Source organism: Trachemys scripta, chromosome 7 (assembly GCF_013100865.1).
Source record: "Trachemys scripta elegans isolate TJP31775 chromosome 7, CAS_Tse_1.0, whole genome shotgun sequence".
NCBI classification, from domain to species: Eukaryota; Metazoa; Chordata; order Testudines; family Emydidae; genus Trachemys; species Trachemys scripta.
Genome location: NC_048304.1, coordinates 43685752 through 43708914, shown reverse-complemented (window position 1 = coordinate 43708914; position 23163 = coordinate 43685752). Strand labels below are relative to the sequence as shown.

Genomic DNA, 23163 nt, shown 5'->3' with positions numbered 1-23163 from the left:
CTTAAACCTTGGGTCGAGTGCAGTAGCTATCTTTAGAAATCTCACATTGGTACCTTCTTTCTGTTTTGTGAAATCTGCAGTGAAAGTGTTCTTAAAATGAACAACATGTGCTGGGTCATCATCCGAGACTGCTATAACATGAAATATGTGGCAGAATGCTGGTAAAACAGAGCAGGGGACATACAATTCTCTCCCAAAGAGTTCAGTCACAAATTAAATTTATGCATTTTTTTTTTTTTAACAAGCGTCATCAGCATGGAAGTATGTCCTCTGGAATGGTGGCTAAAGCATGAAGGGGAATACAAATGTTTAGCATATCTGGCACATAAATACCTGGCAATGCCAGCTACGAAAGTGCCACGCAAATGCCTGTTCTCACTTTATAGTGACACTGTAAATAAGAAGAGGGCAGCATTATCTCCTGAAAATGTAAACAAACTTGTTTGTCTTAGCGATTGGCTGAACAAGAAGTAGGACTAAGTGGACTTGTAGGCTCTGAAGTTTTACGTTGTTTTGTTTTTGAGTGCAGTTATGTAACAACAACAACAAAAATCTACATTTGTAAATTGCACTTTCATGACAAAGACTGCACTACAGTACTTGTATGAGGTGAATTGAAATACTATTTCTTTTATCATTTTTATAGTACAAATATTTTTAATCAAACATAATATACACTGATTTTGATTATAACACAGAATACAATATATATGAAAATGTAGAAAAACATCCAAAATAGTTAATAAATTTCAATTGGTATTCTATTGTTTAACAGCGAGATTAAAACTGCAATTAACCATGATTAATTTTTTAAATTGTGATTAATTTTTTTGAGTTAATCGCGTGAGTTAACTGCAATTAATCGACAGCCCTACAAGAAATATATATTTCATGCAGGAAGCTAGTGAGAGACATTGTATCATGAACCATAAGGAAAAGATGTATGTGCACATGTGTGTACAGAATCACTAAACCTACAAAACATCTAAATAACTGTAATTTAATTATACCAGACAGACTCAAAAACTAGATCCTTATATACTTTTGTACAGTTAAAAGTTATCATTATCAAAGCAGTCCCCCTGATCCCCACCCTGTAGTTTGAATGAAAGCTTGGTAGAGGAGTCCCATTGGATCAGTGACACAAAAGACAATCCTCTAATGGTCATACCAAGTTTCCAGCAGACATTGTCATTATGATTCAGCATAGCCTGACCATGTTTCAGCTTTAAACAAATGACAAGTCAGTAGCCAGCCAGTTCACATGACACACTAGTGTTATCTTTTCTTTCCAATCTGAAACTGATGGTCCGCAGGAGTGTTCAGCTGCATGACAACTCCCAGACTACTCAGACACAAGAGAGTAGGAGGGCACACCTCTGTAAGATATGCAGTGGCTTCAAAGAGAGGCTCACTACTAATGTGGAACAGACAACTAAAACAGTCTACGCTATCCCACCTTTGAGAAACAAAGGCAACAGACCTAACAATGAATATATATGCCACTAACCTGTGAAGCTAAAAGTTTTAAAACTAAAACACTCCTCTCCAGTATCCACCCTTTAATAATAACCAGGGTAATAACCGCAAATAATTCAGAGGACATTGTCAAGTGAATCAAGCGCACCATTTACTTCTGTAAAATTAATTTTTTGTAAAACTTAAGACGAGTAGTAATGTTTCCATTAATTTGTTTATTTTAATTAAGATAAAAACATTTTTTGAAACAAACAAAAAAATTACCCTGCAATGTTTTAAACCCAAGATACTGTTGCATTTTGATGTGCATAGCACCCATGCATAAAGTGAAGAGTGAAACAGGCTGGTTCATTTTTATTCTCCAAGCAGAGATAAAAGCTTCAGTAAACTAATGACATAAATGGTAAAAGTGAATGAAAGAATTAGCAATATAAATCCAAAGAATTTTAAATCTATCTATCTGTAGCACAGATAGAAAACGGTTCGTTCTGTTAAACATTTTTTTAAATGACAGTGGTCCTTTCTCTTTCCCCTTCCCAGTCAGCAAATTAAATAGGTTGTGTTGGCTGGTGAATGCTCAGCAAGAACATTTGGAAGGGGATGAAGAAAGACTGTGTGACAAATTCTCACTAAGCATCTTCTGCAGAGTGTGACAGAAAGAACAGCCCAGCCTCTCCATCTAAAACAACTATAAGCTATGAGTTACTATAGACAGATGATCACCCTTACTGTGTGGACACAACAATAAAAAACCAAAACAACCCCAAGCACTAATTAGACCTACTTTCCCTTAGGACACTAAACTACTTATTGGAAGGCTATAAAAAGCCTCTGAGAAAGGCCTGTTTCAGGTTCTTGGTAACATTTTAGAAAATGTTTGTGTTGCAGGGTGGATAAAATTCAGTGAATTTTAAAAAAATTAAAAATTGATTTTTTAAAAAAGTAAATACATTTTTCTTTTAAAAATAAACCTACTTAAAATTAAAGTTGAAATGATGACAACCTATGTTAAGGTATAAGCTTACTGTAATTTATTAAAACTGATTTGAATTATATAAAATAAATGATATTCAAGCAGTACATGTTTGCTGATGAAGTTTTAAAGAAAGTTAAACCAGTGAACTGGTGAAATCACTGGCCAAGCACCTACAACCAATGTTTAAGTGCTAAACAAGCTTTTGACAACAACAGCCTCTTCTGAAAGTGCAGAGAATATTTTTTTCATTTCAGTTTATTCACCTGGTTCAGAAGTTCAATGACTAGCTCATTCAAAGTTGAGAAACATAATGGGAGTTAAAGCAGGAAAGCTTGGTTTTCCTCTTCCAGTGTACAATTAAAAATTAGGTGTGAGAGAAGATGCGATCTATTAGTTCTAAAATCTTGAAGGACCTGGGGGCCAAAAACCAATCATTTCAATTCACTAACTACAGATAATCTTTTGTTTAATCAGTTAGTTTTAAACGCAAAACCTGTTTTGATAAGAAAAAATTATGTAACCAGCATATTTAAGGTAGTTTTATTTAACTAATAAAACTCCATTTTAAAATATTGTTTTTGTGCAGTTTTAATTGAATTTGTAAGGAAATTGTAATTCAGCTGGACACAAATCAGAAGTGAAAAAATTAATCATCAGAAAATAAGGAATGGGTCATTTACCACTGTCTAATATAAAAAACTGTAAAACTTAAGAAGCTGAATATATAACTGCTTAAAGAAAGATCTATAGATACAGTGCTAAGTATTGAGAATCAGCTTCTCCAGCAAAATAATTAAAAAGTACAAATGCAAATGAACAGTAAAATAGATTTATATCAAGGTTCCCTGCTTGCTGATATAAACCACTGATAGAAATCAATCTACCCCATTGCATTATGTCAGAAAAAACAAGCTAATCTGGTATGTCCCAGTTTCATATTATTTTGATATTGACAATCATTTGACCAGATACCTTCTCTAGTCTAAAGACTTGAAAAAAAAAACCTTTGGTTTCTCAATAAAAGAATAATAATGTATTATATGTAAATATGTACGCTGGGTGTTCCATACAACAATGAAATAAGAGGACCTCCAAACTAAATAGCAAACAAAAACAAAACTCAGACAAAAGAAAACTGAGGAAACTGTTTTGGAACAGAGTACTGAGAAGTTTACTAGAAAAATTAGGAAAAAGGGTAATAAAAAGAAAAAAATAGCCTTCTTTGGGGAAGATATATTTTAAAGGTCATGACCAATGTACACGGATTTAGTACAACTTTTTTATGCTAATGTTAAGGTGCTAAAAAAGCCTGATTATGAGAAAAGTAAACAGGATGACTATATTAAAGACATTCGTTTACATGTTTTATGTTAACATTCACTTATTTGCAAGATTTTGCAATTGTTTATTATATACTATTAGTAGATTTTTAAAAAAATGTATAAATATCTAATATAGAGATGGGCGAGCTGTCATCATATCACTTCAAACACAAAGAGCCCTGCTGCTAAAGTTCCAGGTAACCTTAAGAATTCAACCCGGCTATGTTAATAGAAGACCTAGTATCTTTTGCTATCCTTTTAAGGAATAGCTGTGATTTCAAGTGTTTATATTGGTGACAGAAGTTAGAATATAGAATATCAGAGTTGGAAGGGACCTCAAGAGGTCATCTAGTCCAACCCCCTGCTCAAAGCAGGACCAATTCCCAGCTAAATCATCCCAGCCAGGGCTTTGTCAAGCCGGGCCTTAAAAACCTCCAAGGAAGGAGACTCCACCACCTCCCTAGGTAACGCATTCCAGTGTTTCACCACCCTCCTAGTGAAATAGTTTTTCCTGATATCCAACCTGGACCTCCCCCACTGCAACTTGAGACCATTGCTCCTTGTTCTGTCATCTGCCACCACTGAGAACAGCCGAGCTCCATCCTCTTTGGAACCCCCCTTCAGGTAGTTGAAGGCTGCTATCAAATCCCCCCTCATTCTTCTCTTCTGGAGACTAAACAATCCCAGTTCTCTCAGCCTCTCCTCATAAGTCATGTGCTCCAGACCCCTAATCATTTTTGTTGCCCTCCGCTGGACTCTTTCCAATTTTTCCACATCCTTCTTGTAGTGTGGGGCCCAAAACTGGACACAGTATTCCAGATGAGGCCTCACCAATGTCGAATAAAGGGGAACGATCACGTTCCTCGATCTGCTGGCAATGCCCCTACTTATACAGCCCAAAATGCCGTTAGCCTTCTTGGCAACAAGAGCACACTGTTGACTCATATCCAGCTTCTCGTCCACTGTGACCCCTAGGTCCTTTTCAGCAGAACTGCTACCTAGCCATTCGGTCCCTAGTCTGTAGCAGTGCATGGGATTCTTCCGTCCTAAGTGCAGGACTCTGCACTTGTCCTTGTTGAACCTCATCAGGTTTTTTTCTGCCCAATCCTCTAATTTGTCTAGGTCCCTCTGTATCCGATCCCTACCCTCTAGTGTATCTACCACGCCTCCTAGTTTAGTGTCATCTGCAAACTTGCTGAGAGTGCAGTCCACACCATCCTCCAGATCATTAATAAAGATATTAAACAAAACCGGCCCCAGGACCGACCCTTGGGGCACTCCACTTGAAACCGGCTGCCAACTAGACATGGAGCCATTGATCACTACCCGTTGAGCCCGACGATCTAGCCAGCTTTCTATCCACCTTACAGTCCATTCATCCAGCCCATACTTCTTTAACTTGGTGGCAAAAATACTGTGGGAGACCGTATCAAAAGCTTTGCTAAAGTCAAGGAATAACACATCCACTGCTTTCCCCTCATCCACAGAGCCAGTTATCTCATCATAGAAGGCAATTAGGTTAGTCAGGCACGACTTCCCCTTCGTGAATCCATGCTGACTGTTCCTGATCACTTTCCTCTCCTCTAAATGTTTCATAATTGATTCCTTGAGGACCTGCTCCATAATTTTTCCAGGGACTGAGGTGAGGCTGACTGGCCTGTAGTTCCCCGGATCCTCCTTCTTCCCTTTTTTAAAGATGGGCACTACATTAGCCTTTTTCCAGTCATCTGGGACCTCCCCCGATCGCCATGAGTTTTCAAAAATAATGGCTAATGGCTCTGCAATCTCACCCGCCAACTCCTTTAGCACCCTCGGATGCAGCGCATCCGGCCCCATGGACTTGTGCACGTCCAGTTTTTCTAAATAGTCCCGAACCACTTCTTTCTCCACAGAGGGCTGGTCACCTTCTCCCCATGCTGTACTGCCCAGTGCAGCAATCTGGGAGCTGACCTTGTGCGTGAAGACAGAGGCAAAAAAATCATTGAGTACATTAGCTTTTTCCACATCGTCGGTCACTAGGTTGCCTCCCTCATTCAGTAAGGGGCCCACACTTTCCTTGATTTTCTTCTTGTTGCTAACATACCTGAAGAAACCTTTCTTGTTACTCTTAACATCTCTTGCTAACTGCAACTCCAAGTGTGATTTGGCCTTCCTGATTTCACTCCTGCACGCCTGAGCAATATTTTTATACTCCTCCCTGGTCATTTGTCCAATCTTCCACTTCTTATAAGCCTCTTTTTTGCATTTAAGATCAGCAAGGATTTCACTGTTTAGCCAAGTGGGTCGCCTGCCATATTTACTATTCTTTCTACACATCGGGATGGTTTGTTCCTGCAACCTCAATAAGGATTCTTTAAAATACAGCCAGCTCTCCTGGACCCCTTTGCCCTTCATGTTATTCTCCCAGGGGATCCTGCCCATCTGTTCCCTGAGGGAGTCAAAGTCTGCTTTTCTGAAGTCCAGGGTCCATATTCTGCTGCTCTCCTTTCTTCCTTGTGTCTTTTGCTATCCTTTTAAGGAATAGCTGTGATTTCAAGTGTTTATATTGGTGACAGAAGTTAGAATATGTAAGAGAGGATTGTTTAAGCATTGTATTTAAGACCAACAGTAAAACTTAATAAATAAAATAAAACATTTTACTAAGAATAAAGTTAGATGACCTGTGAACTTGTAAGAATCTATTTTTCTCTATTCAATACTAGAAGAGTATCCAGTGTCTTTTCTAATGTAACACAACGATATATAAAACAAGCAACAGTTTTCCCAGTGTATAAAGCTTTGATGGACTGCAATGCAACAAAAATCAAAATCAAAGCATGTAAGTTATTTTGGCTTTCCTTCACTTGCCAACTGCACATTTTATCTACACTTCTAGCAACCAGTGACCAGCACGTGAAACTATGAAAAATAATCTGGGAACAGCAGTGTCCAGAAAAGTAGCAAAGGAAGTATCATACAGACATCTGAATAAGTCAGTATCTCGCAATCATTCCGTAAATTTAATAAACTAAAATTGGTACAAGTGAGGTATTAACTCCTACCAGCCAAAGCAGCATCCTCATCACTTTCTGATCCATACTGCAATGCCATGGTTATTGCAGATAAACGATCCCCTTGGACTGATCTTTTGTTACTTTAAAAGTAAAAAGAAAAGCAATGTATACATCAAACTACTGTTTAGTTATGTTCTGTGGACAATTGGTGGAGTATGAAGGTCATGTTAGCAGTCCACAGAACCACCACCAGAAGAGCAGACTGGACTAACCCAAGAAAAGATGGAAAGTTAGCAGAGGACAATGGCCCATGATATCATCTATTTTATAAAGTGCTCCACCAAGTCAAAAAGTTGGAGAACTACTGCAATAGGGAAGTTAAAGCTTAGTCTACTCAATGCCCTCTGCACTACTCTTAATATTTACCATTCATAATGAAAAACAGTTCAAGATGAACAATTAGAAAGCACCCACCAAGGCATGATTTTCTTGTTACTTTGTGGGAGTGACAAGAAGCCGCTGATCGTGTTTAATATACTAGGCCACAGAACTCTTGAGTGATGAACAGGGCAGAATACCCCACATAATTGTGACAACTGATTGAGTCCCCTGGAACAGTATTCCAAATGCATCCCTTTTCCTTTGAGGGTTTTCGCCTCCATTTTGCCTTTCCTTGTTCTTTAGTTTTACATTTTTTAAAATTACTTTAAAATTATTCACAAATATTTTTTGAGTTGCAATATGTATCTTTGATACTTTTAACATGACTAGTTTTGTAATGAAATATAAGATGCTGTTCTTTGGAACATTTCCAAAGAAATAAATGTTAAATCAACTATGATACAAATTTAACAAAATTTAAGTAAAACTCTAAAAATAATAAAGAACAATTTAGAGTAAATAACCTATTAAACTATGCTATTTGGGAAAGAGGGATTATTAAATCTGATATTTTAATTGTTGTGTACCTAGGTCATTAAGCTTGAGAGTTCCTTTAAAAAAAAACACACCTCAAATTTCAGAAAAAAAGCTTTGACTATAATATTTCCAAAATATATTAAAAAAAAATAAACTAAATGGATGGCATCCACACCAAAACAGACAATTTACTTACCGGTAATATTTGTTAGTAGAATTTCTCTCATCACCAACACTGCCTTTACCCTGTGAGGAAGGACCTGTCAGTTTGGAAGCAGCCAAATTTGATGGAGTCCTTTAAGAAGAAGAAACAACCCAGAGAAAGGGAGAAAAAGAGAAACTTGCCTTAGACCCAAGAAGAGATGTAACTAGAATGTAGCTCTTTCACAAAGTAATCTTGAAAAGGGCTCAGAGAAGGAACAAAAAATGTTATGTTGCTAAATGTAAAGTGATACACTTAGGCATAAATAATACCGAAGTTAATCATAATGTAAATGATGCTGAATTTGTTTATAAAGGTAAAAGAAAAGGTTCTAGCAATATTGATAGAACCATTATTTAAATTTCAGTCCTGCATACTGCAGCAATAAAGATGGCTAACAGGATATTGCTAAAAATTGAGAGATTAACAATACAAAGCCAAGCATATTGTGTTATCACTTAATAAAGCATATTAAATTGTGTTGTGGACACTGTTGTACATTGGTCATATTATCTGAAGAAAGACAGAAAATTGCACTGCAAAGGGGCAATTTATGATGGTGAATGGAAAGAAGGATGTGCATCTTGTTAGAATCACAAAATTGGGATTATTCTTGACATGATGATTAGAGTATTTAAATTAGCAAAGAGTTATTATAAAGTTAAGCTTTTTAAAATTAAGAGGAAAAATAGGCTAGAATAATTTAAGGAGGTATTTTGCTAAAAATAGTGTATAGGTGAAGGACTCCCAGATGAGGTGGAAGAATTAAGAAGTCATGTATTTAAAAAAAAAAACTAGATGACCATTTGGAGTTTAATAAGTTAAAAGGGATCTGAAACAACAGGTTTGTGCTTGACAGCAGCCAATAGCAGTCTTCAGGGCAGAAGGAAGGATTTTTTTTTTTTTTTAAATTAAGCTTTTCTCTTTTTCAAATTGATTATGAGGTGTCTGGGGAATTTTATTTTTGTTTAAGAGTGGGGTTGTTGTTTGTTTGTTTGTTTTTTGCCTGCTTGAGGCAAAAAAGTTTTTAAAAAGAAAATTTTAAAAGGTATAAAACTCAAGATGAGAGCTGTCAAATTATTGTGGACAAGGCAACTTGTGGCCCTACACAACTACATAAAAGTTTCACAAACAAGGTAAAATATTAAAAGAACCTTACAGAATAAGATAACTAAGGGACAGAGAAGGGGTTGGCAGTACGAGAGAGAGGAATTCAACTAACAAATACTAATATAATTATTTGTCAGCTGTCTTCGCACAAAAGCGTTACTGTTAAGATACGAGCAGTCACAGCCTCAAAATTAAGTACAGTACCCAACCTTGCAAGGTCCTGATTCCCCCTTTACTCCTAATGAAGTCAGCGAGTCACCATTTAGGCCCTGATCCTGAAAATCCTTAAGCATAGATGTAGACCTACTGACCTCAGTGGAACTACACACATGCTAGGTGTTTGCAGTGTCAGGGCCTAAATGAGCTATAGTAGACTTTAGAGAGGACACCATCAAATTGTAATTGAGTCCATTTTTTAAAGAAATGTTTAAAAAAGTTTCAAGAATTACTCCTGCACATGAACACCTCTGCCAATTTTTGTGATTTTACATCACATTTTCTTGTTTTGTGAAGTTTTTCCTCCCTGCTGTTGCTATATGAAAGATTTATGCAAACACGGGAAACTGACTCATTAAACAGAAGACACAGTAAAAATTGACTATACACTCAAAGTACTGTCAAAAGCACCAAGTAAATGGTAAAAAGTGTATAGTTTTCTAATCTCTTTAATTTACACTAATCTTAGGTGTTATTTGTAACAGACGGTAAAACATTTTAAGACAAACATTTAAGTTAACTGTAATGCCTTTAATGTAAGGATGTTTGTGGAGTTCTCTATCCTAATCACAAAAACAGCTTCAGAAGAGGAGAGATTTATTTCTGAAAAGGATACATACTCCAAGTAGGTCCTTTGCAAAACATCTAAGGCTGGGTCTACACTACCCGCCTGAATCGGCGGGTAGAAATCGACCTCTCGGGGATCGATTTATCGCGTCCCGTTGGGACGTGACAATCAATCCCCGAATTGACGCTCTTACTCCACCAGCGGAGGTGGCAGTAAGCGCCGTCGACAGGAAGCCGCAGAGGTCGATTTTGCCGCCATCCTCACAGCGGAGTAAGTCGGCTGCGATACGTCGAATTCAGCTACGCTATTCACGTAGCTGAATTTGCGTATCTTAAATCGAATCCCCCCTGTAGTGTAGATGTAGCCTAAAGAAGTTCCCTTTCTGCCAAGGAGGTTAATTCATGTGCTCATTTGGAAGATGTCACTTAGCTTTTCTGATAAAGAATATAATTCACCCTGGCAAGTATTTAATACCAGCTTTGAGAAGTGCCAATGATATCAAGTGAAACGTATGAGAGATCTGGATCTGTCTAGATATAGTTTGAGATAAGAAATGTGCATAAAATGTCCACATTGATATTTTGAAGAGTGAGGATTTGTGCAGGAGGAAAAAGCTTTTTCCAATTAATGTGATTTCAGGAAAGAAATAACAGGGCCTGAAGAGAAAAAAAAATCTCTCAACACCTGTTTGTTCAAGACCAACCCTATAGCCCAAATGACAAATACCTGCACTACCCCCTCTCCCACAAGCCATATCCATTTAAATTTACATTTCCAAAACTTCACTCCATCATCAACAAGTCAATTTTGTCCCTACCCACACTCAGTTCTGCCCCTTATTACAATTAAAATAGATTTTCACATACAAAGAGTGTTACTAAATCCTGGGCTTTCCTCCAAATGATTGCTGGGCATCTGAATGAATGAATTTTGGGCTGTTTCCCTGCTCCCTTCCAATAAATATTTTGGGCTCATGCAAAACATGAATCCATGGTCCCCCTAATTCTTTGCAGGCCTCCAGGATACATCAGAGGCCCTTAGCCATCCAGCAACTCTTATGAAGAAGGGCACTCTCACCTAGATCCTCAAAATGTATTTGACCTCAGTGGGAGTCAGATACCTAAATACCTTTGAGGATCTGAGCCTCTGCTCCTTGTTCCAGCTTTTCTGTTTCTACCGTTAAACACATAGAATAGAAGCTGGCTGAAACTTTAGCTTTAGAGGCTCCTACAGGCCCTCTATATTTCAGTGCCAAATATATCTTAAAAGTAGGAATATATCACCTACGCAGTATATTTCAGCAGTTACCTTAAAAAATTTACTTCAGTGGTTTTTAAGATTTAAAGCAACAACAAGTAAGTTAATTTTATCTGGTTTTCGTTTTTTGGGGGGCAAAATTAAGAAACTAAATATCAGTAAATACATATAAACCAGACTTCAAACAGCATTTATTTTTTATTTGTTTTTTACTTGCAGTACCTGATTCGAAGACTTGACTTGGCCAGTTCATTATGTTCAATTTCAGCTTTTTTCATATTAAATATTTTTTTAATAGCATTTGCATCCTGTTAATTGAAATAAGAATACTCCATTTTAGAAAAATGAAACTGAGTCAATGATTTACTCTAATTTTATAGATATAACTATACAGATTTAAAATAGTGTGAAAAGAACAAAAGTTAGGGTTACATATTTTCTTGATAGAGAGCGACTTTGCCCAGTGTCAGAAGTCTGTAGCAAAATCTAACTTGAAAGGAGACTTTCAATGGTTAAATAAAAGGGAATAAAACAGTGGCTAGTGTCTGTGGCACTTCTTTGCAACATCCTTAAAAAAAAAATTCATGACTTACACACACACATCAACAATACATTAGAATGAGTGGGTTTGTTTTTCTTCTCTCCACTGGAAAATGATTGGTGTCATAGCTAGCCTGCCTTAGCATTCTATCCACCTCTACTCTTATAACAATAGATTTTACCCTTAGAATGTTACATATATGTAGTGCCCTTCATCCCAAAAGTTAAAGATATGCAGGAATCACTTCACCACTGAAATTCATTCACTTTTAGGTACAGGAAGGTAGGTAGGCAGAAAATATGCTCACAGCATGCTGGTCAATTGAGAGAGAAAAGGAAGTGGTGAGGAAGAGATAAGAGTGAGTTTTGGCCATATGATGCACGCATACTCTTACAAAAGATGGAATAGGATCTTTAATATCCATGCAAAAGAGGCAGGATCTCCATTCTTTCAGGCTTTATACCGCAGACCTCCCTACACTAAACTGCACAGAATTCAAATGTTCTGTGATAATAAACAGACAGTCAAGTGCCATGATTTGAATCTGTAATGCCAGGAATTCTAGGCATTTCTAACCTAATAGCCAGCGAGCCATCCTTTATTCATATAAGAAACCAGGCTGATTAATGTCCTGTTTGAAATAAAATTGGAAGGGAGAAATTTATAGTTGGCAAAGAGAAAAGAACAGTCAACAGGGAAAGAATATGCGTTCAAACTTCTAACAGGGAGTTACTAACAATAAAAGGCATAGAAGTTAGTCAACAATATCCTTTTTAGTATTTCCAGATAAATTAGAAATGCTTTAGAACCTTATAACACACAAAATACCATTTTAATAATTTAAAAATATGTAATATAATAAAAAAGATTAAACCCTGACTTAATCGTCAAAAAAAATGATCTGAAAATTACCTTGAATACTTGAGATCCAGGCTCATTATAGGTTTTGGCATTCTTTGCTAAAAGATCTATATCCTTGGCCATTGCATGAATGCTTTTATAACTTCCATTCTGCAGAACAAAAAACAGAGCATTTACTCTTTAGATAATAACTGATCCTTTTTATCCTGTCACATGAAGAAAGAAAATGCAAAACACTGGAAAGTAAAAGGTAGTTCACACCGAATAAAGACATTTTTTTATGCAGCATATAAACAAACTTGAAAAATTCATTGGGGAAAAAAAGAAAAGAAAATCATAAAGGAGATACAAATATAAAAGTTATTTTCTCGGTCAGTGACAGATCCGACAAACTATGCACTGACTCCAAAATTATTTTAAGCATACTTTAAAACACATCATTTGGATTACCATTTTAACTCATCTCTATCCTCCACTTCAAGTTCAGTCGGTATTTCACAAAATTCTGGAATTAGAGACTAATACTTCATTTTAAAAATTAGATTTGAATAAGGTAGTATGGATCACCAATTTCTAGCTCTAGGAGTTCAGGATAACAGCTAGCTAAAACCAAATAAGAATAGGAAAGGATGAGTGGGAGAAAGCAAGATGGTAATGAGAATGACACTAATCTAAACTTAAATATCTCAATTTGCCCTGGCCAGAAATTACTACTTTATACTAGTACATGGCCAAGAACTCACGGTAACTGGCATTTCATTCATATCAACTACTAGTGGTTTAAGACACTGAACCTTAAACTGTGACCACTTTTGGCATACTAGTCCAGGATTGACTATAGCCAGTCCTGAACCTCAGAGCAGTATAGTTTTCAGTTTCTTAATTTATTGGCAAAAATTACACTTACTACTGATCTACATAAACTTTTGCCTCTAAACTTTAAAAAGCTTATTTTTTGAAAATTACAATATACAGCTCATTAACATGATCATACTGTACCTGTATCCTCTGGGCAATAGTCTTAAGATCTATGGGCTCCTTAATTATTGCATAATAGTCAGGATATTGCTAGAAAACAAAAAATGATACATCTATGGTTGTACACTGACACATATAATTCACAAGGGAAACACTTAATAAAAATCAGTATTAAATAAACACTTATATTTGATGGCCTATTACCAAAGGCAGTTGAGAAGACAGATTACCACCACAAAACAGCTGAAAGATTATGTACAAATTCAGTATTGATTAAGGTTTATTCTCTTAACCAAAATTGTTTACTTTCTCCATATCATTAAGATATACATTGCTCGCATAACTAATATCGCTTATTAACAACATTTGAAAGGGTTTATTTATATAGATTCACCAAATGAGCTAATGATCTCATTCACAGAGTAGATCCCTTACACTAAGATGAAATTCAAACTAAGTGGAGTTACACTCACTCTGAATTGAGCTGTAAATGACTTCAAAACAAAAGTTAGAATAGTAAAAAGATTATTTTAGGGTTGATCCATAAACACCTTTCCACCAGCAGAAAGCTGCTAAAACAATAAGCAGCCCTTACAGCCAATTAAGAAAAATTAAATACTTCATCATTCCACCAAAATGATATGAAAAAAACTATTTCCTCAGAAAGCAGCAATGATTTTATAACATGACCTTTATCTGATAATGTGTAACAACGTTTTAACATTGATAGCTATTAGACATTATACACACCCCTCATAGTTTGCTCTCAGTGTTAAAATGTTATTGTACATTATCTGATTAAACTGATAATGGCTTCTTCAGTAAAGAGGCATAAGGGGGCAATTTCCACTGAAAAGCAAAATATTATGACTTGGTAGTGCGTAAAGTATTTTTATTTATTTTTGTTCACTTGACTGTTAGTCTCACAGTCAGCCCACAGTATCAGTTATACCATTTTCCAGATACCAAACATAGAACACAAATGACTTCATTTCACTACTCACCACTTTAGAGGGAAGCTTCTGAAACAGCTCACTTATGAGACGTCCTGATGGGTTGGTGGCTATGGCTACAGCTTCAAGCAGCTGTTCAAGAATCTCTTTCAAGTAGCTTGGAGAAGACTGGTACAGGAAATGAAGTTACAAAAAGTTTTGATGAGAAAGATTTCAATTTTATAAAAGCTTCTAATGGCCCCTGTAAAATATTTCAGTGTAAATGTATAAACATTCTTTTTCAAGGAAAAGAAGATGAAAACAGCAGCTATAAAGATGTGTGCAACTTTTCAAGACATAGTACTATGGTTATGCATTTAGTAAGGCACGTGAATAAGTCTGAATGTCACATACACATTTCATGCACAGATCCATTTTTCAGAGTTAAATAAAAATATGCATTGTAATATCATACAGTACTAGCTGAGATTTGCAGGGGTAGCTCTAGCCTAACTCCCTGGTTTAAGGCATTACGAAGTACAACAAGTCTGAGAATAACACCATGGTGTTGACCATTCGGGTGTCTCATCTGAAAGTGTTCTCATGTGGACCCAGGGTTTCTTGCACTGGGCCTCAGATCATGCAAGTTACAAAGGTCATATTTATTATAAACTTTGACTAAAATAGAACCACATATACAGTGGTTTTATCACTGATCATCTCCTAAATATTTATTTCTTAAGAATTCACTAATATATGCACAAACATATGCAAAGATATAAATACTTACGTAGAGAGTACTGAAACCATTACCATTTCCTATGTATGTGTAAGAACCCTTAAACAGTATATCAGAACATAATCTAGTGACTTAATTTATATGTACACATGTCCCATAACCAGTTTAATAACCACACATCGACCGATGTCCCTCCATAAATTGAGGTTAACCTTATTCTGAAAGCCCAGTTTTCACACACCTCTTAATTTCACAAGCAAACTATAAATGCAATGCTTCCTACTTACTACTTCAGACATTGCCCCTTGATTGTCATGCCCTTCATCCTCTTCCTCCTCCTCCTCAGCATCACCTTTCTGAACAAACTCATTCTTTGTGCGCATATACAAATCCCAAAGTTTGCAGGCAGCTTTATATTCAGGAGAATCTGGCTGTGAGAATGAACCAAACAGCACAACATTATTGCTATCTGTTATTTTAAAAGTGTTCTTAAAATTAGGAGCATTCTGAAGTGAAATATATTAAATAATAAAAAACACAGCAATTACTGGCTGTGTAATTCTTCAACACAGTGATGTCAGGAATGGTATTATGAATTAAAATATATAGCCTCCACCACACTTAAGGACATTACTGCCAATCTAGGGTAAATTACCTAAAGTTTTGGATTTATTTTATCCCATCTCTGCCACAAGATATTGATACTTTCAATGCAAGAAATACAGGAAAACATTTTATTTTTTAAGATTCTGAAACACACTTTTTACTTTTTCATTAAATTTTAGGAAAGATGCTAACAAAATGATTTAAAGATAACCTTAATAAAACCCATTAACATCTAAAGTGATCCATTCATACCGGGGCAGCAGAACCAGAGGGATGAAGGGAGCTAGTGCTGATCTATGTCCTCAGTTTCCCCCCCCCACGTCACACTCAGCTCTCTAATCCTGAGCCTCGGCTTGAGCTGTCTCTGAGTGAGCCCTGCTCCTGACACAAGCAACCTCTGACTGAGTCTCAGCCAAGGAGCACGTAGGAACCAGGGTGATTAGGCCAGAAGAAGCTACCCCCAGAAAAAGAGACACCCCAACCTTCCCTATTCTGCCCTGATACTTGCCCTCTCCCCGCCCCAGCATTCAAAGTGAGCTTCGATCACTTCTGATTTATATAAGTGCATAACTATTGTTTTTTTAAACAGAGTATATAATACTGCAGAGATTCCAAATGAGTGTCCTGCACACCACTGATGGTTAGCAAACCACTTGTTTACCAGTGATCTTAGCTCTCCTGCTTGTTTCCAGCTGAGAGAAAGAATTGATGGAAGTGAGAGATGAAATCATCCCACTACTTTTGCTCTTTTCTTTAATGTTTTTCCCAAAGGAAAACACACATCACATGAGACACCTAAAAAGACATACTTTCCTAATATTTTTCCATGGAAGAAATTGCTGTAGTTGAGCAGGGATGCTACATGATTAGGAAAGAGAGAGGGGGAGGCATATGAGGTAATCTCTGTATTAAGATCTGGTCCACACTCCAGAAAAGTTTTGGAACCACTGTAGTACTGGAACAGATGTATATTACCATAATGGTCTCTTACATATGAAACTGGCTGTATCTTCTAAAAGCACACAGACCTGCTATTGTCAGAATATATGAATTTGGGCCTTTAAATGAAGCTTCCTCACCTTATAGTAAGCCTTTGCATTGTTAAATAGTAGCTGAAAGTCAGCAGTCAGTAGGTTCACATCATCATACTCCTCCATTTTTAGTTTCTGTTGGATTTTCATTAAATCAATAGGCTGAGAAACCACTTCATAGTAGTCTGGCTGATTTCTGTTGTAACAATAAGTAAAGACATTAGAGTTTGAGCACTGAAAGCGAACCATACAGTATTTAACTTTGCACAAATTTAAGACTAATTCAGAAATGTTTCTTGTATGTTTTTGCTACAACTTTAATAGCTCAAATTTACAAACAACCTTAATATAAATGAATTAGCACATACACCGCTACCTCGATATAACGCGACCCGATATAACACGAATTCGGATATAACGCGGTGAAGCAGTGCTCTGGGGGGGGGAGGGCTGTACACTCCAGTGGATCAAAGCAAGTTCAATATAACGCGGTTTCACCTATAACGCGGTAAAATTTTTTGGCTCCTGAGGACAGGAGGTGTATTTGAGGTAGAGGTGTATTTTAAAATTTATCTTAAATCTATAAAAAAATTACAGACAGAAATAGTCTATCACTTCACCTACTCCATTCCCAAAATCCAGTTATGGATTGTTCCCTAGGATATATTTTTAGTATTTTACTCCTCCACCTTTGGAGACAGTTTTACAGTCAAACAGATCTCAACATCAGGAAGGCTTTATATTCTAGGTTTCATATCAAACCAAACATTTACTTTTCTGCCTGAACACAGGCACCTGTGTCACAGTTGTTCAAAGGGGCATACTATCAAATATAAAGATCAAAAGATTAATGCAAGCTTGTTGCATATTTAATGCACAAGTTTTGCAACTTTCACACAGATGAGCTATTTCTCAAAATCCATTTGTTCCAGGACTAGCTCTCATACCTAAGATTGTTACCAATCAAAGCCATCTCCTCACCTTCGTTTTGGTGCCCTAATGAAAAGCTCACATAAGAGCCTGCCCTGTTCATCTTTGTAATCTCTGATTGTGTTGTACAGTTCATGGCACACAGCAATCTAAAAGGCAAGAACAATCCAGTAAAACAATGGAAATGTTAAGGAGGCGACAAATGTAAGGTATGTCTGCACTTTAGACACTACCTTTGCCAACAGGAGTGGTTCTCCTGTCAATGTAGGTAATCCACTTCCCCGAGAAACAGTAGTTAGGCCAATGGAAGAATTCTGTCTGCACAAGGACTTAGGTCATCATAGCTACGTCTCTCAGGGGTGTGGATTTATGCCCAAGCCTTGGTTAGAGTAGGAAGATGGGGAGGAGAGGAGTGTTTCACCATAAGTTGCTCTATAGTAGGGTATTAAACACTCAGCCCATTTGATGTATTAATATAGTACTATGGCATACCCAGATTTGTGTGTTTTTTCTTTATTAAAGGGAGTTTTCTAGCCCTTGTGGTTGCAAAGGAAACTTCCCAAATATAAACCAACACAGTGTTGACTACAGACTCAAGAAGACACCAAAAACAATAAATAAAGAAATGTGGACTCCAATGTTTCACAGTTAATCTCTCTTAGGCTAACTAATGCCTAAGGATGGCACTTCAAATGTCAGCATTTGCTAATCATTTTAGCAGATGGAAGGAGGATGGGGAGGAAGTGAAAGCCATAAGGTATAGAAATCAGGAACTGCTACAAGGAAGCAGACGCAATGGGAAGATAAGACGAGAAATGCAAAGACAGTGAAGAAAAAAGAAAAGCAGCTAAAGGAGAATGAGTAAGGAAGAGAAAAAGGACATCAACTGGGATGATCCTAAAGAAGAACATATTTTCATGGGCCAGGGATGAATAAGGAACTGAACAAATAATAGAACTTTAGGTACTACACGGAAAGGCAATATTCTACCTTTTGCACTTTGTACAAATCTTGTATTGACATCAGTGGGAGAACTAATGGACTGAAGGAGATACGTAGTCCAAATTTATGCCCCAGCCCACACACCATAATTAAAAATGTAACTCAGACATCTCCACAGAATGAGTTTGATATCCCTGCTCTACAGCCAGTGTAGAATCAGTGCTGCTGGTCTCAGGAGGAAGTCGTAACTTGCCCACATCATTCAAAATTAGAGCTCAGGCCAGGAAAGTGCACCATATAGCAAAGGAAACAGAAGCTATTCCTCAGGGTTTCCCTACAAATGTAGAACACCGTCCCATGGGGGAAAGCCTGGAAGAAGACTTTGCAACTCCAGAAAACATCCATAGAACACTACGTTGTACCCTTATCTTAAATATTCTCACTAAATATATATACATATATATATATATTTGCAAATGTTTGCTTAAAGCGATTTCAAAAGGTATTCCACATTTGGATTTATGCAATAACACAGAATGGGTATATATTACAATGGTACTTACAGGATCTACAGTTGGGAGATTTGAAAGTCTCCTTCTTTTCCGGCTTGGGCCTGGTATATTTGTTGAATGGTGACCATCATCAAAATCTCCTCCACTGATGCTGCTGGAAGGAGAAGTAGCCCTTCGTCGCTTGGAACCCATGGAATCCAACTTCTTCTATAATAAAGAAAGATGTTCTTAAACTTATGACTTTGCATCCAATCTCTCTGATGAGAGTGAGCATTAAACTTCCAGTTCTTTAGGGTATATGTATTCAAGATGGTTCACTGAGATTTAGTTATGTATTATTACCTCATGAAATCATATAGCTAAAACACTGCTTTTGTCTTTGATAGTTTACCTGATAATCCAATCTATCCTTGAGTTTTATACTGCCATGCATCCCCATAACATCAGAGTGCCTTGGACTCTTATAGGGTGATGAAAATGTAATTAACACCACTTACCAGTATGCTTTCTTAAATTACCCATCAATGCTTGTGACTTGTCATTCCATACTTGATAATAAAATAAGAACTTTTGTCATAGCAGATGAACCAGTTCAAACAAGAGATAACATGGTGATTCTGATTGACAAGTACTCCATCCCACATCCAAAGGCAAAAAACAAACAACTCTTGATGTAATTAAGAGTCTGCACTGACAAGTAAAAATCACACCTACTGCTTAATATCTAGTCCTGGGATCACACCAAAAGGGGTTTGGGCTGTAACCCGGTTACATTTTGTTATGTTCTCAAGCCCCCCCATTCTCTCTCCAATGCTAAAATCAGTGTAGACTGGATAGCTCAAGTAACTGGCAATGTAAGAGTGTCTGTCTCCTCTCAGCCACGGGTTTGAATTTACTAGTGACTGAAATTAATAACCATCCAACAACTACTGAGTGGTTTATGAAAGAAGCTGGCAGACCTAGCTCAATTTCTAGTGGCAAGGTATCAGTGTCACAAAGACTTCTCTCTACTGACACTATTGTTGGGAGTCTCAGGCCTTGGCTACACTTACCAGCTAGTTCGACGGCTGGAAATCGAAGTTCTGGGTTCGACTTATCGCGTCTAGTCTGGACGCGATAAGTCGAACCCGGAAGTGCTTGCCGTCGACTGCGGTACTCCAGCTCGGCGAGAGGAGTACCGCGGAGTCGACGGGGGAGCCTGCCTGCCGCGTGTGGACCAAGGTAAGTTCGAACTAAGGTACTTCGACTTCAGCTACATTATTCACGTAGCTGAAGTTGCGTACCTTAGTTCGAATTGGGGGGGGTAGTGTAGACCAAGCCTCAAAGACTAAAGACTGAATGGGTACAGACTAGAGACTCCCCAGATCTCCTCCCATTTTCTAATAGAATCAAGGCATTTTTTCTTGTATGTGTTGTTTTTAAATGGTGCAGCGGCCTGGCATAACTACATTAGGGTATCTTTTTCATATTCTAGGAACAGAATTAATTACCAGCAAACACTTAAATCAGTTGAATGAATATGAGGGGGGATTCATTATGGCCAGGATATAAAAAAAAAGTCAAGGTAGGGGAGAATGATGCATATATGATCAATAATGTACTAGATTTACCAGAGTACAACCAGCACCTCGAAAAGCCAATCTCCTCATAGTGTCTGTTGGCCAAGTTAAGATATTGGGAGAAGGTAAGACTCTACAAGTGTCAATTCAGCAATGGTGTTAGTACAGTCTAAACTGAAAAAGGAGAGAAAAATAGAGGGGAAGGGTAAAAAGGAGAGAGTGGATAGATAGAATTCAAGAAAAATAGTGAGGAGAGAGGAAAGGTAGGGGAGGAGAGGAACACATAGATTAGTATTTTTTGGATTTGTTCTTAACAAAAAACAAACTTCCACATAGAGTATTTTTTCTGCACTAAAAATAAGACATTTTTCTAGATTTTTTAACCAAACTGTTTGCTTTTTCCTAAAGGCCCTGCTGACACATCACAGATTTTACTGCCAGTCTAAATGTAAAAGAAGAGAGAGCTGCAACACTGTAAACTGATGGGAGTGGAGAAGCAGCACAGTGAATGTATAAATAAAAAAAAGTTTTACATTCTCAAAAAAGTAATAAGATTCTTTAGCAATGGCCCACATAATCATCATCTTCAGAGGAGTTTTATGGCTCTCTTTACTGAACAGTAGCCTTCCTTACTAAACAGTTAGCCCCTGTTCATAAAACTTCAGCCACATACCCTATTACATGATAAAGCTTACCAATATAAGATTGTGCAACAAATACATCAGTTTGCTTGTTGAAAAACACTTCTATCAAAACCAAGCTTGTATATCAACCAGGATATAAAATATAAAGCTGAATTTTGTTAACAGAATAGCTATACCTTATCAATGCCAGTTTCTCTTTTAAGACTGATTTTCTAACAAATCCCATCCACATATACAGAACTGTATAAAAAAAAAAAAAAAACAGAAAATAAAATTAGTCTTACCTATCTGGTACGCACTATTTTACTTTTGGAACCAGAACCAAAAGACATGGAAGACAACTTGTTAACCCAGGGATCAGCAACCTTTGACCCGCGGCCCGCCAGGGTAAGCACTCTGGCGGGCCGGGCCGGTTTGTTTACCTGCCGTGTCCGCAGGTTCGGCCGATCGTGGCTCCCACTGGCCGCAGTTCGCTCCAGGCCAATGGGGGTGGCGGGAAGCCCTGGAGCGGCAAACCACGGCCGGTGGGAGCCACGATCAGCCGAACCTGCGGACGCGGCAGGTAAACAAACCGGCCCGGCCCGCCACAGTGCTTACCCTGGCGAGCCACGTGCCAAAGGTTGCTGATCCCTGTGTTAACCAAATGACAAATTTTTCCTATTGTATTTTTACACTGCACATACTCTTACAGAGGAAGTTTAAAAGCATATTAAGTTTTAATAGGTACTTCATTTAAGGACTTCAGAGCTTTATCTCCCTGTAAAACTTAGGTATATGTAAAACCTATATCAAGGTTTGGACTCCATCATATACCCAAATTCAGTAAGATAATCAAGTTATTGATCACAAAACAATACCTTATATTTAGTTGAGAAAGTGTAGAAAATATTGCTCTCTTCTTAAAGGAACTGATGTCTCATGGTGCCTTCTGGGGTACCAACAATCTCCCTACCTACAAACACTTTCACTCCTTGTGTGAAGTAGAGAAGGCCTTAAGAGCTATTCAGACAATTCCCACAGGACCTGAGAACAGTGTTTCTGCAGCACTCACATGAGAAATTGCTTTAAATCTTGAACATTTTTCATAACCTTTACAGCCACTCTTAAAAATACCTTCTTATAATTCTTATAATACCTTCTTCTACAGCTACTCACTGAGAGACCTCTCTTGTGACTCCTAAAACATGACAGGTTACTCATTGCCACATCTCCTGAAGATATGTCAATAAACATTTTTCTCTTGTAATCTATTAAGGACCCATCAACATAGTTTAATGTCTAATCTCCTTGAAAGAGTCGAGCTTTTACACATATTCGAGACAATTTACTTAAAGCAAGCCAATTGGATTTTAACAAGCATTTACCTTTCTGCATCCCTTTAAAAATAACCAACCAGGAAAGATACACAGGTGTCAAGAAAAACTAATTGTTTGCACTGTGGGTATCCTCCACATGTCTGTAGAAATATTTCTCAGATAATTGGCAAATGTCACAAAATGACTGAAAGATTTATGATATATTTCATCTGTATGATTACTGAAAAATAAATCCTGAAACTGGCCTGAAACATATGAGGAAAAGTGGATGGAGGGAATAATGAACTGTAAAAGGATAAAGTTAGTGAAGTTAAATACACGTTTATTTTTTCATTAATCTTTGAAGGGGTAACAGACAAGGGACAGATAATGTGACTGCTTATTTGATCAACTACTGGGTGTAATACAGGTCTGCTTCTAGTTTAAATATTACTAATGGTATAAAAAAATACATTTTCTAGCAAATTTTGTGAGACTCTTTTGGTAAGAAAGGGAGGACTGGGTCTATTTATCGCCCTGTAAATATAATAA

General features: G+C 37.2%; 1 protein-coding gene across 13 annotated transcripts in view; it reads right to left on the bottom strand.

Annotated features, from left to right (window-relative positions):
* PBRM1 (polybromo 1) overlaps positions 1–23163 on the bottom strand; it is an 82792-nt gene that overhangs the window by 58400 nt on the left and 1229 nt on the right. For 4 of the 13 annotated variants that reach the window (XM_034777397.1, XM_034777405.1, XM_034777406.1 and 1 more), the window contains exons 1-11: positions 20724–20762; positions 19165–19320; positions 17711–17808; positions 16778–16925; positions 15380–15523; positions 14426–14542; positions 13443–13511; positions 12495–12593; positions 11264–11349; positions 7885–7983; positions 6819–6910 (exon numbers count right to left, since the gene is read on the bottom strand). In XM_034777397.1, the coding sequence (XP_034633288.1) occupies positions 6819–6910; positions 7885–7983; positions 11264–11349; positions 12495–12593; positions 13443–13511; positions 14426–14542; positions 15380–15523; positions 16778–16925; positions 17711–17808; positions 19165–19320; positions 20724–20762 (1147 nt within the window). Of the gene's footprint in view, positions 1–6818; positions 6911–7884; positions 7984–11263; positions 11350–12494; positions 12594–13442; positions 13512–14425; positions 14543–15379; positions 15524–16777; positions 16926–17710; positions 17809–19164; positions 19321–20723; positions 20847–21492; positions 21557–23163 lie in introns of those variants that run through there. The other 9 variants (XM_034777404.1, XM_034777407.1, XM_034777396.1 and 6 more) reach the window with 8 other exon arrangements.